This window comes from Micropterus dolomieu, linkage group LG06 (genome assembly GCF_021292245.1).
Source record: "Micropterus dolomieu isolate WLL.071019.BEF.003 ecotype Adirondacks linkage group LG06, ASM2129224v1, whole genome shotgun sequence".
Classification (NCBI taxonomy): Eukaryota; Metazoa; Chordata; class Actinopteri; order Centrarchiformes; family Centrarchidae; genus Micropterus; species Micropterus dolomieu.
The window spans coordinates 2079275-2097452 of NC_060155.1; the positions used below are offsets into that span (position 1 = coordinate 2079275).

Sequence of the window (18178 nt, forward strand, 5' to 3'; positions counted from 1 at the left end):
AGGCAGCCAAGCAAAAGGCGTCTCTGTCAGTGGCTAAGAAACCAATAGCCTGTAGATGGAAAGTTCTCCATTCTGTTAATGCACAAAGCTAGATAGTGAGCATGAACACTAGGCTGCTAACACGTACCATGCAAAAACAGAAAATATTTCATACAGAGAACAAGCTATCACTACTACAAAATTCTTAGTGTAGACGATTTGCTCATCGATGAGGTCCAGGGTGGGTGGGTCGTTTCAAGGATTTTGGTCTCAGTAGAGAATTGGAGACAGAACTCTACAACAAGCTACTTTAACAGACAGACACAAACCTTGAACTATTATTAGTTTATTAAAAGTTGTTAGTGTGTTAGCAAACAGCGGCCACTCTGAGCAGGCACAGATCGACATGATCATTCCATCGGAGTCAGGTTTGTTTCCACCTGATGGATGTAAATCAACACATTCGCATCCCACAGGGTACCCTCCAGAGTCCATGTGAAAGGCCTTTTTAACATGTGGATAACACTGTGAAATGTTAACGGTTTGGTTAGGAAAAGATCATGGTTTGGGTTGAAATAAGTATATAACATGACATAAGTCACATATGTAACGTTAAGTAACTTAAAACTTAAATAAGTCAACTCTGACAATACAGACGCTGAAGGGTACCTTGTGCATCAAATATGCCCTTGGATTAGTACTGGTTTAGCTCTGATTTGGTTTCTATTAACTTCTGAAAAAAATGTGTAGCTTTTTGGCGGCTTAATGTTCCTTCATGTTCACCAGCTAGTCTTTGACTGTGTCTGTGTGCCTTGTTTGATGAAAACAGCTGCTTCTGCTGGAAACACTGAGACTGAAGCAAACAGAATGTGCCGGAAAACCAAAACTAGGAGCTGAAAGAGACGAAAAAGCTTTCTAGAGCTGCAGAGCTGCTGCTAATTCTCTGCGGATTTGTCAAGACAAAGGAACACATTGCACACTCTTTTTTAGTCATTGTACTGCTGAAAATGACAACTTAAACCAACCACAAGTCCACTTTCACTTAAATCACATATTGTATAACACCAAATTACAGTGCAACAATACCTGAAACTAAGAGATGTTAGTATGAATTAACACGCATGCAAATAGTGAGGGCAACAGTGAACCAAACAAGTTCAACATGTCAAGCTGGTAAGCAATTAAGAAAATCTTACCTTATTGGTGGGGTGGTGGCAGTTGTGGTTTCATTGAATAAAGATTGTTAAGTTCAGACACTGTTCTGGTGGACATTAGCAGCCAATACAGAAGGTAGTAGCATTTTTAGTGGTTTTGTAGTCTTGTTTCCTAACAGAATAAACCCTCAGCACCACTGCCCCTTCAGTTCAGACCTTATTGGCTATCAGGTGACACCTGAGCAGGAGATTATCATGGTTTAGTTCCTGTGCAGGTATTTGAGGCTTTAACGGAGGTGGGGTCCTGACAGGGGGATCCACAGAGTGGTCTTTGTCCCGCAGGGGGGTTGGATCTGTGACCCGGGGGTCAAGCTGGTCTTATCAGATCCTCCCAGGAGTTCAGATCAATGACTACCTGCAGGGAAGGGTGTTCAGTGAAGTAGAGGAGCTGTGGGTTTAATAACCAGGGGGGATGATGGGGCATTGTGTTGGACAGGTGCATCTGTCGGGGAGGATGCTACAGATGTTTATGTCTAATGTTATGTTACAGATAGGAAGTGGATAGAATTACAGGATGGATGGTAAATGGACTGCACTTATATAGAGCTATAAATTGGCCGCTCATTCAGACACACACACACACACACACACACACACACACACACACACACACACACACACACACACACACACACACACACACACGGCTGGCCTGTCCATCAGGAGCAACTTAGAACACTTTGACAGACATATGGACAGGAGGAGCTGGGTCTCCTGAGCCACAGCCACCCAGAAACACCTACAGCACAGCAGCATTGTTTTGTCCATTCCTTTACAAACCAGTTTTAATCAGAGAGCAGTATCAGACAACTGTGAGTCACTCATGGGACTATTACTACAAGCCAGAAAGCAGATGCAGCTCCTGGAGGAACAAATTAAATGTCATATTAAGGAAAGTTATACCTGTCAGCTTGTGTACATGATGAATCTAGAAAATGGATCTAATTTTGAAAGCTGCGATGTTTAAATTCTACTCTTCAGTTACTAAATGAAAACGCCTTTAAACAACAGATATGTGGTAGTCATCTGTACAACTTTCACACCTTTTCTGAGAATGCTCATGTGACGATCTGACTGAAAAGGAGCATCAGAGAGATGGTGCAGTGGCAGCTGGGAAAATTAGCCAGATTTTATTTAAACTGACAGAAGAAAAATTGAAATCTGTTTCTTTAGAAAAAGACAATTAAATACATTTGGTCTCAAATTCCAGACTGTTTTCTGAACCTTAAAATGATCAGTTGATTTGCTGAGCTGGTTTTAAATCTGACTTTCATAAATAGTCCAGAACGTGTTTTTGCAGTTTCACGATTCCAGATTTTGGTTCAGTTCAGAATGAGTCATACAGTACATTTATTCTTCTTGGGCCTAAAAACTAGATCACATCACTTTCATTATATTAATTTATAATTATATTGACAATATAATGTCAATATATGACAGATTTGTAAAAGTTGTACATTTGTTTGAAAATCTTGTGAACAATTTCCAAACCCATCCATTTTTCAATGTTGCAGAAGTGTCCTCAGGTGTAGTTTGTAGTTTCAGTCACTTCCTGTGCTGATAAGCAGCTCTTTGTTTCTCTCTGCTTCCACTCTGGTCACAGTTTATTGCACATCTTTGTCAGGCATCTCTGTTTCAGATCTGTGGAGGAAGGAGGGGGGTTACAACCAGACACCAGAGGCAGATTCCTCTGTCAGCTGAGGATCGCATGTGGACATCTTTAAAATACTTGAACAGCTTTTAAGTTATTTCATCCACATTTTTGTTACTTTGATTTTCAGTAAAACTCTTTAATTATGAACATGAAGTTAAACTTTTAACAACCACCTGCTGCATCTTTCTGATATTAGCTGCAACATATTTTCCTCTCTGCTGACCCAAACTGTATCAGTTACTGCTAAACTGATGTAGAAGAATTAAAAGTGATCAGAAGTAAAGCCAACAGCTCTTGGCTGTCATCTTACAGTATGTGTTGTATCAATTCTGTGTCTCCAGATATATGCACCTGCAGGAAGACTTGCAAGGTGCTTGCAATGTAGCCTACTCCTGTGTGTTCAGCAGCAAAACCTTTTAGCCACCTGAAAGAAGGCCCACCGGGGGGAAAAAATCAATATCTCTTCTAGTGTTTAATATTTTCAGCGCTTTATTGCTATCAAACAGCCATTACCTTGGAACTACATTTTCTCAATAGTAGAACTTCCGTATCCCTAAAATACATTTTGCTGCTGACCCTTTCCACAGCAGCGCATTACTCAGCTTCTGTGCATGTACAACTCTCTGTTTCTCCTAAATGCGGAAAGGCTGATGGCCATCTGCAGCTAATACACAGACTGTGGATAAGTACCACATTCAGCCCCACTTCAGAAAACCTGAACTATCCATTTAATATTGACACCAGCACACTCTGCTGTGCATTACACAATTCTACCAGAATCTTGAGGATGTTTTGATTTCACTGAAGCCCAAACCTGGCAGCATCTTTTCTAAAAAAGAAAAAGTGAGTTTCCATCTTTCTTTGTGTTGCTCTTTTCCAGTAACTGGTCGCCAAATCTTTGTAGGTGTGACTTATTTGACAAAATCTGCCATTACTGTTGAACACATTTTAGACGATTTACATTAAGCATGTTGGGTTAAAACGAATAGTCCAATTAGTCAACTAGCTAAAAATTAGATGCTAACGGCAGCTGAAAATTCATTCATCAGTAAATCATGTATCAAGCACAAGTGTCAAACATTCACTGTTCCAAGGTCCCCTTGGATAAAATAAGACTAAAGATATCAACTCTGGCTCTGGGAAATTGCAAGGAGCCCTTTTCTCTATTTTTGTTTTTGACATTTTATAGACTACACATGTCTATGAAGATTCTCAGTCATCCAGGTCATAGTTTTCCAACGAAGAAGTACTTCTTCAGAACTGAAGAAGTCCTTTGGATGAGGGACGAAACGTCTTCCAGTATCTTCAACCAAGTCCAGTTGCCCTTGATTTTAACCTTCGTTGGATATAGACTACACAATTATTTTAAAAAAATAGTCGATGATGAAAATAATTGTTAGTTTTTTATTTCTAGACAGATAACAACTTACTGATCTGACTTGCTTGAAATTTTATGCAAAGAAGTACAAACTCTCATATTCTAATTCTAATGCAGATCCAGATTTAGCTCTGCAACAGAAAACATTTTATGTTATTAAATGAAAAGGTTTAGACAATTGTGCAGCTTTTGTGAAGGTACATGATCTCTGACTGCTTTGAAGTTTGCTATTTTATGTCAATTTCAAAGCAAACCCTTCTAAAACTGAGTCTAAAAATACACACTGAGGGCTAATTAGAGCCGGAGGGAGGACTGATGACACAATGTGAGTCCTTTCTCTGGCCTGGCGGTGGGATCAGTGCTGGATTATCAGCATATCAGCAGTGTGAGAGGCAGCTCTCTCTGCGACCTCTAGAGCCCATTAGCTCCGAGGATTCATGGCTTGCGACTGGGAGGCTCCTGCAGAGCTGCTGCTCTAATGAGCTCTGTTACCGATTCCCAGTAACATGGCTGACACGTCCCCATCAGTACAGGTGAAGGATGAAGTGTGCTCCCCAATTATTCCTGATTCACACAGTCACAGCTCCGCTCGTAGTTGACTGTGTTTTAAAAGCACCAACATGACTTGCACTAAAAAGGCACTGGACAACAAATTAGCTTGTGTGTTAAACGTTGTCAGATGCATGGATCACCTGCTCCATGAGTTTTCTGTTTTGTCTGTTAGTTTGCACAATATCTTTAAAACTGCTACATAGATTTTTTGTTATAAAATTTGGCAAAGAAGGACTGGTCTTTGTTGTGGATCTACATCCACTTACACCATTATTTGGTACCATTTATAATGCTCTTTGTAGTTACACAGAACTTCTTTGTTTTGTTTTTCAGGGTCCCTTACATTGAAAGAATAGTTTCGTAAAGTGTTGTAGTCACCGGTAAGGCAACCGGCAGAGAAAACCAGAAATTATTGTTAAGCAGCACCAACACCAGCTGTGGTAAGACTTTAATTACCACAATTAAATTCACCATTAGAATTTAAAAGGAAGAGTTTTACATTTTGTGAAATATGCTTATTACCATACGTCCTCTTTTTCCCGAACATGACCTCTTTTTATGATTATTGACAAGTTAGTCTACTTATACTAGTTACTCCTCCAGGTGGATAGAGCCTCTGCGGTACACATTGCCACAGTGCCACTACACACTTGAATCCCCCATCCCCAACCTTTCACCCACTGCGGGTGTCCGTCTGCCTCCTCCACTGTGCTCTATTTTGAAAACCAAAGTATGGTCCCCCTAGCTTATTTGATTTCTTACTGAGAGTTAGAATCAATAGCACTCTTGTGTCTCTGCTGGGTGTCCGGCAACCTCACAGTGACGACAACACTTCACAGTTATCTATGAAGATTCTCAGTCATCCAGGTCATAGTTATCCAACGAAGGTTAAAATCAAGGGCAACTGGACTTGGTTGAAGATACTGGAAGACGTTTCGTCCCTCATCCAAAGGACTTCTTCAGTTCTGACTGACTGGCAGGGAAACTCAGCTATTTAACCTCAGTGGGGTCGTTTGCCAGGGTCATCGATACCGCTGGTTCGTTAGTGTTCCTTGTTGCTGTGACGACAGGCGTTACAGTCGATAAGACTACCTGTGGCCAAGACTGAATGGCCATCGTTGGTATCTTCACCTGAGGTCAATAGGTTACGTTTGTTGAGTTTCCTGGGAAGTGATGAAAGGACAGCATTGTAAGTGCTTTGGATGAGGGACGAAACGTCTTCCAGTATCTTCAACCAAGTCCAGTTGCCCTTGATTTTAACCTTCGTTGGACTTCACAGTTACTTTTTAAAATATATAGTACTTAATAATAATAGTAGTACTTACACTATGTTATTGTACAAGCTACAATTATCTTTCTCACAATTTTGTGTTATGTTTGTTTTAATAATGTCTTATAATTAATGTTGTGGACACAAAAAAATCTATGGATATAGGAGTTCCTAATAAACTGACAACTGTGCAGTGTATAGATACAATATCTGAGTTGAGGTCTGGGCAGCAGTGATGCACTGTTTTAGCACTTGTTGGCTTTTTACCAAGCAGCAACATCAGGGGCTGAAAAATTAAGCCAGCTCTTCACTGGCTCTTCAGAAACCTGTGGGAATACGTCCATGTTTTATTCGTCTATGGATTTTACAGGGGATTGTCTCTGAGGCTAAAGCCCAAGGCTCTGAGGGAGCTCAATGATGTGGAAGGTTTCATTTAAAATGGAGACTCCAGTGTAAGTAGAGCCTGGCAGGTGTTGAGAATTTGCTCTGAGACTCGCTAATTTCGTCACCTCGGCTGATATCGATAGGTCGTACTTTTCTCTAAAGTCCACTTACTTCTTGAGAAGGAAACTCTCCTGACCCGCCGACACACTTCAGACGTGTGTTTTTCATACCACACGTGGCTGTCGTCACAGTATCTGTAACACAAGAAGATTTCGGACCATCACAGTAATCAACAGAACTGTGTTTCAACATCAGCTTATCATAGATTCACAAAAAGCATCTTTCAAAATTGGGTTGTTTAACAGCAGTTAAATTACTAAATTGCAATGTGTAGTGTAAAGGAGAAGTTACGCTGAAGCAGTCATTTGAATTCTAATGAAACACAATTTTATTTTTTATTTTTTTTACAAATCAAATAATGAATTCTTACTGAGTGAAGTTGGGAGCTGCTTTAACATGTAATTAGCAGATTACAAGCAACTAAGTAACTATGTATGTGTGTAAATATTTATTGTCTAGCACACAATATTGTCTTATTGTGTGCTAGCACCAGATGCTTCCAGGTTTTGTAGAAAAACATGTTTATATTCCTCCAAGTGAGGTATGAAAGAAAAGCATCACTTTGGGTCAGTGCCAACATTTGAGATCCATCCCTTCAGGTTTGCTTCGTTAAGTTTATTGGGAATTATTAATACTGTCTGAGAATTGTCTGTCCATTTCCTCCCTCAATTCCACCATGTGTAGTTTTTTAGTTTTTTTCAATTCTGTTTTCTAACTCTGACATTACAGCACAATTAAATCCCTGGTCTGCAGCAGTATCATCCTAATGTCGAAAGTGCAATTTGCTGGTGTGAAAAACCTTTTCATGCGTGTCTTGTGGCTCAAGGGTCTGCAGAGGCACTGCGAGAAGAACTTGCAGAGCTCAAGGACGCATGGCTGCAGCTTGTGAGCGCTGACGGTGGTCGTACTGCTGGAGATCGAGACGTCGGTCAGCTCCGGCCTTCTCCAAGGACAACCTCTCAACAGACAGAGTGAGAGGTCACGTTAGTCACAAACCAGATCTGAACAGCTCTGTTTAAAACCTCGGCTCTTAAAAACTGATCCCAGTTCACAACTTGCTTAATTACTTTGCTTTTGTTTGGCGGAACAAAGTCATTAAGAAGTTAATTACAAAGATAAAATATGATCACACAGGTAGGTTTGGACACAAAATAATAAAACAAAGACATCATAATTAACCTCTGAAAGCCCACAGTGGTGATTTGAAAATTTACAGAATAAATCACTCACATCCTTTAAATTATCTCATTGTATTCATTTAACATAATGTCATTTCAGTACTTAGATTCCCATTACAGGAGTCATTATAATCATAATTAATGCATTTCAGGTACACAGGCTCCTAATTTCCATAAAAATACATATTCAAATGTGTATTTTAATTAGATACTTCTCTACTTTTCCAAATTATGCAGTTATTTGCTCATTTTGCATTCCATATCAGGGTGATATCGAGAGCAGGAAGCTTTCCCTTTCCACAATTCATTAGTGTCAGCACGTGTTTTACCTTTCCGATTTAGCATTACTCCTATAATAATGATTTACGACGGAGAGTTTAAAAAACCAAAGCTGTCGTCTTTTAGTCCACACATTCTTCTTCCTTGTAAAAATGATGTAGTACTCTTGTGGCTGAAGGGATCTTGAGTTGTTCAGACCTACAATGAACGCAGATTTTTAAATAGATGGTGAATCAGACTTGATGATGAAAATGTGATGCTGTGATGGATCACATCAGTCCAAGCTGCAGCATCCAGTCAGTTACTGACATCTAATAAGGGGGTGTATCGGCCAGTAAAAGACTTCTGTGAAGGCTGTTCTTGTGTCTCCTGGCTTATGGCTCATCCTCAGAGCAGAAATAAGAGCTTTAGGAAGACGGACCATATCGACTTCTGGTTCAAGCGAAGAGCGAATTCATCCCAAGTTGGCATGGACCAACCTGATGGTGGTGCTGAATAAAAAGTCAGGGAATCACCAAAGACTATGAATGTCTAAACAGAATTTCATGACAGTTCAACTGATGGTTGAGATATTTCAGTCTGGAAGTGGGAAACTGATCAACCTAGTGAGTGACAGCAGCGACACAAGTCAAAGCAGCTGAGCTTCACAAGGCAAAGCTGCATGATAAGCATGACTGTTTTTTATATGCATTCAATTTAAAGGATGACTTGTGCTCTACAACAAGTTCAGAAAGCTAATCTGCTTCTATTTACCAAGTGGTGTTATCCAATATGAGCTTTATATAGCCTATACATTGTCATATAGTATACTTTTGCTTATACTATTATTTGTAGACACTTTATTAAATTTTCATTGCACTTGTCATACTTGAGATGAATTCACGTGTGCATTGTTTGTCAGGGCAGGGGAGGCTTCATCAGGAAATCACCTTGTAAACCATCGAAACACAAAAAGCAAAAAAAACCTCGACATGAAATGATCCACAGCTGCTCAGAGCTGACACAGATCAGCTGCTTATGGCACAACGGACCAAAGCTCCTTATCACTGGTGTGTGTGTGTGTCACACATTGCTGTGCAAAGACGTGCAGACACGTGCAGCTGAGCAACAAATGCTCATTTTCCTGCACACTAATGACTCCATGACAAATTTGGCAGGATGCTCAGGCCGTCTGTTTGTTGCTAGGCAGAACTCAGCAGGGGAGCAGCTGCTGTCTCTATAGTGAGGTGTTACTGCCATCTAGCCGTGCTGCTGGGAAATTTGGGGAAATTTAAATGTAGTGTATCCTAGTGTTTACCGGTGACTGGTTAATGTGAGTCTGTACAACTTTAAAATATAATTTGGATGAGAATAAGGGTCTAATAAATTTTGATTTATCCTCTCTATGGTGCAAGGTGACATGTTATTAAAGATATTTTGCTTGCTGTATTTAGTTTTTTATACCAGACAGGTCATAGCAGACAAAATGTGAAAGACATACTGCCGCCACAACAACAGCAACATGGATACACAGGCTAACACATCTAATCCAAACATGAATATGCATCAGGAACCCACCTTGCCACTAAAATAAAGTTTTGTCATCTCTATTATTAATAAATAAAAGTCTGAACCTAAGTGATTCATCTCAAGAAAGGACCAATAAAGAAAGAAATAAAATCATCATTTGCACTGATGAAATTTTTTTTTTTAAAGATGTTATTGTTCATTTTCTGTTACATGTGTTGGGTTTGCAAAATTGTGCTGGAAATACTGTTTGTTGTTTTAACTTTAACATCATCCCTTGGAAAATACAATTAGAATGTAAAATGTCCAGTACCACAATCATGTGATTTCTTGTCACATGAGAAATTTCTGACAATCACAAGTTTTTCATGTGATTAATTCATTTTTTTAAATAGTACAAAACTTAACTGCAACACATAAATATATCTGTATATGTATTATTAATTAACTTTTACCTGTTAACTCAATTGGACTTGGGGTACAAAGAATGAGTTACCCATTTTGTATAGCGTTTTTTATTTAATTTATCATTACTAATAATGAATTAATGTTTCTAAATACCTTAGGTATTCTTAATTTTAAGTGTTAGATCTTTTAAGAATCATTTGACCCTCTTTGATTGCGAATCCCACAGCTTGTACAGTTGTTTTAGTATCCTTTGTCCCCTCTTTTCCCTCCGGACAGGCTCACTACCCATGCCAGACAGATAAACGCTGAATATTTAGCCTTAATTTGCTTTTAACCTTTGCAGCTTGAAACCATTAAAGCTTTCACATAAAGGGGGCTTCGCCTGCGTTACCATAGTTACTATCTTAGCCTCCTACATGACTCTCTCTCCTGCTCTAACCCACACACACACACACACACACACACAGACACACCTTTCCCTGAGCTAAAATTTAATCAGTAGCTGTTGGTGTGTCCAGAAATGACAGCGAATGGATCTGATGTAATTATAGCTTTTTTCTGAGAGCAGGTCAACAGTCAGAGTCAAACTGTTCCTGCACAGCAGCTCACAGGCTTTTCACAAAAACAGCTCCAGTCATTTGTCATGATTACTTAAACCTGCATTTGTTGCATTCAAGTGGCATTTTTAAATCTATGGATTCCAACGTCATTTATCACTATTGTGCTTTCTTATCAATGGAGAACAGGACACATGACCGTGACATCCTCACCTCCTCATAAAACAACAGAACAGGTTCTTGAGGAATATACATCATCAGCGACATCATACATCAGGAAATGTGTTGATGATGTGGTGACCACTAAGATGATAAAATCATTCCCCAATTAGAAGGCCTGGATGAATAGAGAGGTGAGGGCTCTATCCAGAGCCAAAAAAGCTGCTTTTTAGTCGATAATAAAGAAGTTTACAGCAGTGCCAGAGCGAGACTGAAAGCTGGCATCAAGGAGGCAAAGCAGAGACATCAGCAGAGACTGGAGAGAGACCTCAACACCAACAACAAAGATATGTGGCAGGCCATCAAAAACATCACAGGCTACAGAAGCAGGAGCTCCCCCATCATGTGTGAGGCCACATTACCAGATGAACTTAACGCTTTTTATGCTCACTTTGATCTCCTCAACAAGGAATCAGCTGTAAAGTCTACTCCACTGACCGGCCATTGTCAGTATCCACAGCAGATGTGAGGAGAGTCTTGCTGAGAGAGAATGTGAGTAAAATCAACTGGGCCTGATAACATTCCTGGCCGTGTACTAAAAACCTGAGCCAATCAGCTAGTTGATATTATTACTGACATTTTCAACATCTCACTGTCTCAGGAGAGGGTTCCCACCTGTTTCAAGACAGCCACCATCGTTCCTGTACCTAAAAAGTCTGCAGTGTCTAGTCTGAACGACTACCGCCCTGTGGCTCTCACCCCCATCTGATGAAGTGCTTTGAGAAACTGGTTCTTCAGCACATAAAAAACAACATTCCAGCCAGCCTGGACCCTCACCAGTTATTTTTCAGATCAGAATAGAGTAGAAAATCCTGACTGGAAACATCACTAACATGGGATGTGCACGGCCCAGGACCGGAGGGCTCTGCAGCGGGTGAAACTGCTCAGAAGATCATTGGTACCCATCTCCCGAGCATCAGTGATATCGGTGAGGTGAGGTGTCTACGCAGAGCCCAAAGGATACTAAAGGACAGTACCCACTCAGCCACAGCCTGTTCACCCTGCTGCCTTCTGGGAAGAGATATAGAGGTTTCTGCTGCCGCACAACCAGACTGCAGAGCAGCTTTTTTCCCCCAAGCTATCAGACTCTTAAACTCTAGTCCATCCACTGATGATAGTTTATTTCTGTTTACCATTTTTCATAATTGACTCTTTATTACTGTATATTGTCTGCTATGTAGCAGAAGGGAGTTACAAAACTAAATTTCACTATCTAATTTATTAAATTGTGGCAATAAACCTACCTACATATCTTATGTCAAACATTTAAAATTACCTCTGTTTATGTTTTCCTGACAAGTAACCTTTTTTATTCGTATGAATGTCTATGAAGCGTGACGTTGTTATAGCACCATAAAACCTCATAGTGGATAGGTAGGTGTGGGGGGAGGTGGTTGGGGATGGAAGGTATCTGGCTTTAACAGAAACCGTGGCTCATTTGTCGTCTCATTCCAACACTGGTTTCTTTTAACCATTGAATGTCATCTTCCTCTAACCTGAACCAAGTAGCTTTAGTTGCTTAACCTTATGCAAACCTAACCTATAGGGTTTGTAAATCAGAAAACTGGCAAGAATCATCTAAGACAGAACTGACCCAATTGGCAATGAGGCAGGGGGAACACCTCCCTGCCCATCCATGTGCATACTTGGAAAGCCCGAGGCAGAGAGCAGCTGTAAAGAACCGTCCGTACAGAGCAGGCATATGGCGAATTACATGATTAATCAGATACTAGATGGGCACTGAGACACGGTGTTAAACGGGCCTGGCTCTGAAGACCATGGTATCAGGCTGTAGCTGCTGCTCTGTGTCGCCTCTGCACACGAACACACACATGCGGATGCACACGCACACACATCGGCCAGCGCAGAGATAGGCCACGATGGAGATGGTGAAGTGATGCTAACTCTAAACTACTCGAGTTGACGAGAGCGACGTGCGACGGGCTCCAGACTAACAGTATATTCTAACCTTCACATCCCATCCCATTCACATTGATAGTAAATGATGTAAATGATTGTAAAGAGGAACACCTACAGGTAATTGTTTGTCTTTATTTGAATCACAGCACAAAGGAAAACTTTAACATTAACATTTAACATTATTGTTAAACAAAACTTAAAAAGTGCTGATGTTTAAAGTGCTTGACAAACTTGACTCTCCCCTTTCACATACAGCACCCTCCCTAAGGATGTAAATACAAATTGCGGCATCCCAGACCGCAAGAACTGATTGGTCGGCTTGGTAGCATTGCATTTCCTCCAAGCTTCCAGGAAGTGTACGGTGCTTTGAAGCCAGTTTTACTAGTGGCCAAACAATTCAATTCAATTCTATTCAGTTTTATTTATATAATGCCAATTCACAACAACAGGTATCTTTTGATCGGCTCTGATCTTCTTCATCTAAAATTGACCCAGTGATTAAAGACTAAAAGATCCATGTGTGGACTATCAGCATCTATACCACAGCGGTATGTGGGGAAAAAAGCCTTTTAGTATCTTTGGTGAACATACCCTTTAATTCACAAAAAGCAGACACCTATACTGCCAGTTTACTCTGTATATGCAACACCACATCACAGACCGGGACATCTCACCACCTACTGAACAATACTAATTAAATAATATTGATCTGATAGATATTCATGTGAACCGAGAAATCTTTACCTGGTTTTTCTGTTACCACAGGCTTGCTAGTTGTTGTAGTTTTCCTGCTAAGAGGCCCTGTAGTCCTTGCAGCCACCGTAGGTCCTGCTGTGGGACGGACAGGTGAAAGTCTCGTTGGATGAACAGTGGGAGTCGTGTCCTGGATTGTTGTACTTGACTGGTGTGTAGCTGTGGTTGGAGCTGCGACTGTTGCAGTGGTGACTTGCAAGGTGGTGGCTGGTTGCGCTGGCATGACTGCTTTCATCTGTGCTGTCGTTCCGGCTTGTGTTATTACTTTTTGTGTCGTCACTCTATGTGTCGTCGCCATTTGTGTCGTCCTCATTGTTGTCTCCTGTCTGCCCACTGTAGTTTGACTTTGTGGCATAATGGTCATGGGTTGTTGACCTGTTGCCAGTGGTTGGGAAGTGGTGAGCTGCACTGTTGTAGCAGCTGTTTCATCCATTGTTGTTGATGAAACTAATGAACCAAACACAGATAAGTACAAAGGATTTTGCTTTCCTGTCTGCAATAATGTGTAATCATTTACGACAAATTTAGTAACTTTTCAAGCGTTGAAACAAAAAGTTGAATATTTAATAAATAAATCTTTGGGTTTTTGACTGTTTACAATTGAAGTCACCATACTGAAAGTGATTATTAACAATTTTGTACAACACGTCCTTATGCCTAAACAACTAAATAGGTCGACAGTCAAGTGTCCCAAAACAACAAGTAGGCTACAAGCACTGGCAAGTACCAGACCTCAAGTATGTTACATAAGTCACATGGCCTATATCACATGACGTTTAACACATGGTAAACATTGTGAAAAATGATCAATACAATAATAAAAGGAAAATTAATTCACATTTAACATGGGTTTAAATGGAGCACTTCTTACAAGGATATTAAAGTCTTCCCTGTAATTACTACCAAATTACATTGTTAATTTTCAAGGAAACTCTGAAATTAATATAAAACTATTACGCATTTACAGACACATAAAATCAAATTTGTGCAGTTAGTAAATTTAGTCTTTATATATTTTTTATGGGTTTTCTGTCTTGTTTACATTTTAGTTAATTTTCTCAGGATCAGGAAATTTGTCTTGAAAACACAATTGTAAGAAGACTGGAAGATTTAGGAAAACTGCAGATAACAAGTTTCTCTCACCATTGTCAACTTTAATATGGGACAGTCCAAAAACACACTATCTAAAGGGACCTTAACACTTCCTACTGTATGATGGTGACAGTCATTGTTGTTTTAATTTTAAATGCCCAGAAAACCAAATTCATGACTGTCACTCTCACATCTTACAGAATCTTGGCCCTGATCATGCTAAAGAGGGCAGCCATTGTAAGGGCAGCATGTTATAAGTATCTCGGTATGTGGATAGATGATAAGTTAGCTTTCAGTGTACACATAGATAAGCTTTTAAAGAAACTCAGGCCAAAATAAGGTTTTTATTTTCATAACAAGTTCCCTTCTGAAGCTAGAACGCAACTTTTTACCTGTGATTGACTATGGGGCTCTGCTAGGAAAACTAGATTCTGCCGATGCAGCGTTGCACTTTATCACAAATGCCAGATTTTCCACCCATCATTGTAGTTTATACAAAATGGTGGAATTGCCTTCTCTAGTTACACAGAGATGGTTTCATTTGTGTGTTTTTATTTACAGGGCAATCCGGTGCAAATTACCCTTTAGCTTTGTAGCCTCCTTAACTTTGTGGTCAGTAGTTACCAAACATGGTCCAGCAGACTACTGCTTTTAAATGTCCCCAGGGTTAATTCCGAGTTAGGAAATACTGCCTTTTCATAATGTGCACCCACAACATGGAAGTCCTTACAAAAGATTCTCCAGTTAGACGTGCTGGCATCTCTTAGGGAGTTCAAGTCCCTGGTTGCAGATATCCATAAGGAGGACTGTAGATGTTTCCCATAGGCTAGATTGTAACGTAATGTAAAGAATGTAGCTGATATTTTAATGTATTGTATTGTCAATGTAATGTTTAAATGCTTTTTTTGATGCCTTTCTAGGCCAGGTCTCCCTTGAAAAAGAGATTATATCTTAATGGTTAAATAAATGTTAAATAAATAAATACATTTCCCATAACAAGACATTATGTGTAACACATATTATGTCTAATTTCCTATAACATACTACTAATACACCAGGATCATTTTCCTCTTTTTCCTGTACTTATAAAAGTTATTCTGGATAATATTAGACACCAATTCCCTGTCTGCAGGTGTCTGATTTACCAGAATGAGTCCGAGCCTAAATAAAGAGAACCAAACACTAACACTGGCCCCCTGTAGAGACTCACCATGTGCAGTAGAATGGACCCTGCTGGTTAACATGGAGCTCATCCCAGATGGAGAGATGTGACTCAGATTTGTGGGAGGTTGGTGCCATTCTGAGGTTTAAAATAGACAATTAAAAACAAGAATGAAATTTAGTGTCCTGAAGATGACAACAGATGCTTGAATGAGCTTTTTTCTTTTAAAAAGGTGCTGAGTTACTCACCAGCAGGGAGTCTGATGGAGGAAATGTTACCTACTTGAAAAGGAAGAAGACAGGTTCAGTAAAAGGCAACAAAGTAGGGAGTGTACACCTTGGAAAAAGAAGGCTTACATCTCAAATTAAATTCTCCGAAGCAGGGTCTTGTTGCACTATCAATTTGTATGTTTGTATGTAAGTTTGTATGGCTGCTTATGCTAGCTAGCTTAACCTAACAAACATTTTTGGTCATTTAGTCTACTGTGGCTTAATGTTTTGTTATTTATTTAATCAAATTTAATTTCTAGTTTACGTCCACATAAAAAAGAAATAGCTAAACAAGACGGCCAAATGTGTCGCACACATGATTGTTTTTTTTTACTTTCCCCTCCAAACAGGTAATTTTTTAGCAACCTAACGTTAGCTTTGTCAGTTGGCTCTGTTTGCTTCGTAACAGTTACCCCTGGCAGGTACTAAGTGTAACTGTTTAACTAATCTATATGTAAGAACTAGTTTAAATAAATCTCCACTTATGTTATACCTAGACTAAGTTTGAACTTACAAAGAACTGGTGCTAAGGAGTTCCATAAAGAATGGATGTTTAAACCTCACATGTTCTTGTTAGAAGTTAGACATGGTCAAAAAGAAAAGTTTTTAAGTCTTACAGATTTCTAAAGGCTAAATCTTCTCACAATTTATTTTTGCAATGGACACTTGGTAATTCTGGCAGAAATATTGTTTTGAACCCCTGCTAACATTGTGGCCACAAACCAGGCCAACACCAGCGGGTCTTCACTTGTGCCAGCATTGCTTCCAAAATGTGTCAACTTTCTTAGACTTTAACCCAGAGCCCTTCCACCTCTTTCTGCCACGCTGAGGTAATTGTATCTCTAAAGTCTTGTTTTTCTTCACGATAAAAGTACCCATAAGGTCTTGTCTTTATGCTACATGTGTAGTAAACAGACCTTGAACCCAGAGTCACCAAACGCATGGACTGCTTTCTAGTTGTGTTCTCAGTTAGCCTGTCTTACAGTTTTTTTCGATTGCTAAACGACAGTCAACTGGAGCTACATGTGCAAAACTCTAACTACACTGCACAGCAGCAGTTCATGTGGACCAAACTCTAGTTCGTTTTTCATTGCTTGAACACAGTTTTCAAAACTCTACACACTTATCCCATGACCTTAACCACAACCTGCACAACACTGTGGATTTACAGCGCTTTGTTCAAATGCTAACACACTGCTGTCAAAACTGTGAACAACACATTCAAAACATAATAGATTTCAGCCTTGTGCCTTTCAAACAGTGCTGACTGCAATTTCAGCTGAAAGGCTAAGCAGGTGTCTTGTTTTGGACTTGTTAGTGAACACACACACACACACACACATGTTGTCCAGATATTCTTTGGAGCGAGCAATTAAAGCAGCTAAACGAGCCTTTGGAGCTAAGATAGAGGGACATTTGGAGGCGGACCCACGATGTATGTGACAAGGGTTAAATTCTATCATCGCTTAGAAACATAAAGGAGGAATCATTACTAATGATGACCTATCCTTGCCAAACAAATTAAACAAGTTTTATTGTCGTTTTGAAATTGGAAATGTTGAACCTGTTGTTTTTCCTGCCTGTAACGAGCAGAGTTTTACCATCATTCAGGAAGACGTTCAGAGGATTTTGTCCAGGACAAAGGTCAAGAAGGCACCTGGACCGGACTGTATTCCTCCTCGTGTCCTTAAACTGTGCTCCGAGCAACTTAGTCCTGTTCTGACTGATCTTTTCAACTTGTCACTGGCGAGGTGCACTTTTCCAGTTAGCTTTAAAAGATCAATCATAATTCCAGTGCCAAAGAAGACACCTGTGACGAGTTTGAATGACTATCGGCCAGTGGCCCTCACATCTGTCCTGATGAAAACCTTTGAGCGGTTGGTGTTGGACTTTATTAAAGATCAAATCCCTGTGTCTGTGGACCCACTACAATTTGCATATAGGAAAAACAGAAGTGTCGAAGACGCCATTTCTTTTGCTTTGAACTCTGTCTAGATGTACATAAATCATATGCTAGAATGCTATTTATAGACTACAGTTCGGCTTTTAATTCAATGGTCCCAACAAAGCTCTCTCATAAATTGAAATATCTTGGACTCGATGATGCCATTTGTAAATGTATTTTTAATATTCTCACTTGTCGACCACAAAGGGTCAAAATTAATGGTTGTATTTCAGATGAGTTGTATGTTAGCATTGGTTCACCGCAGGGGTGTATCTTGAGCCCCCTATTGTTCACATTGTATACTCATGACCTTGAAGCATCCAATGCTAATAATGTGAT

General features: G+C 39.8%; 1 protein-coding gene across 1 annotated transcript in view; it reads right to left on the reverse strand.

Annotated features, from left to right (window-relative positions):
• Nucleotides 1-2704: 2704 nt before the first annotated feature.
• The window catches only part of LOC123972410 (HERV-H LTR-associating protein 1), a 22808-nt gene continuing 7334 nt past the window's right edge, over nucleotides 2705-18178 (reverse strand). Inside the window, exons 9-14 of the mRNA XM_046051909.1 lie at nucleotides 15874-15906; nucleotides 15653-15763; nucleotides 13363-13818; nucleotides 7351-7507; nucleotides 6603-6685; nucleotides 2705-2834 (exon numbers count right to left, since the gene is read on the reverse strand). Of these exons, the coding sequence (XP_045907865.1) occupies nucleotides 2791-2834; nucleotides 6603-6685; nucleotides 7351-7507; nucleotides 13363-13818; nucleotides 15653-15763; nucleotides 15874-15906 (884 nt within the window). The 3' untranslated portion in view covers nucleotides 2705-2790. The remainder of the gene's footprint in view (nucleotides 2835-6602; nucleotides 6686-7350; nucleotides 7508-13362; nucleotides 13819-15652; nucleotides 15764-15873; nucleotides 15907-18178) is intronic.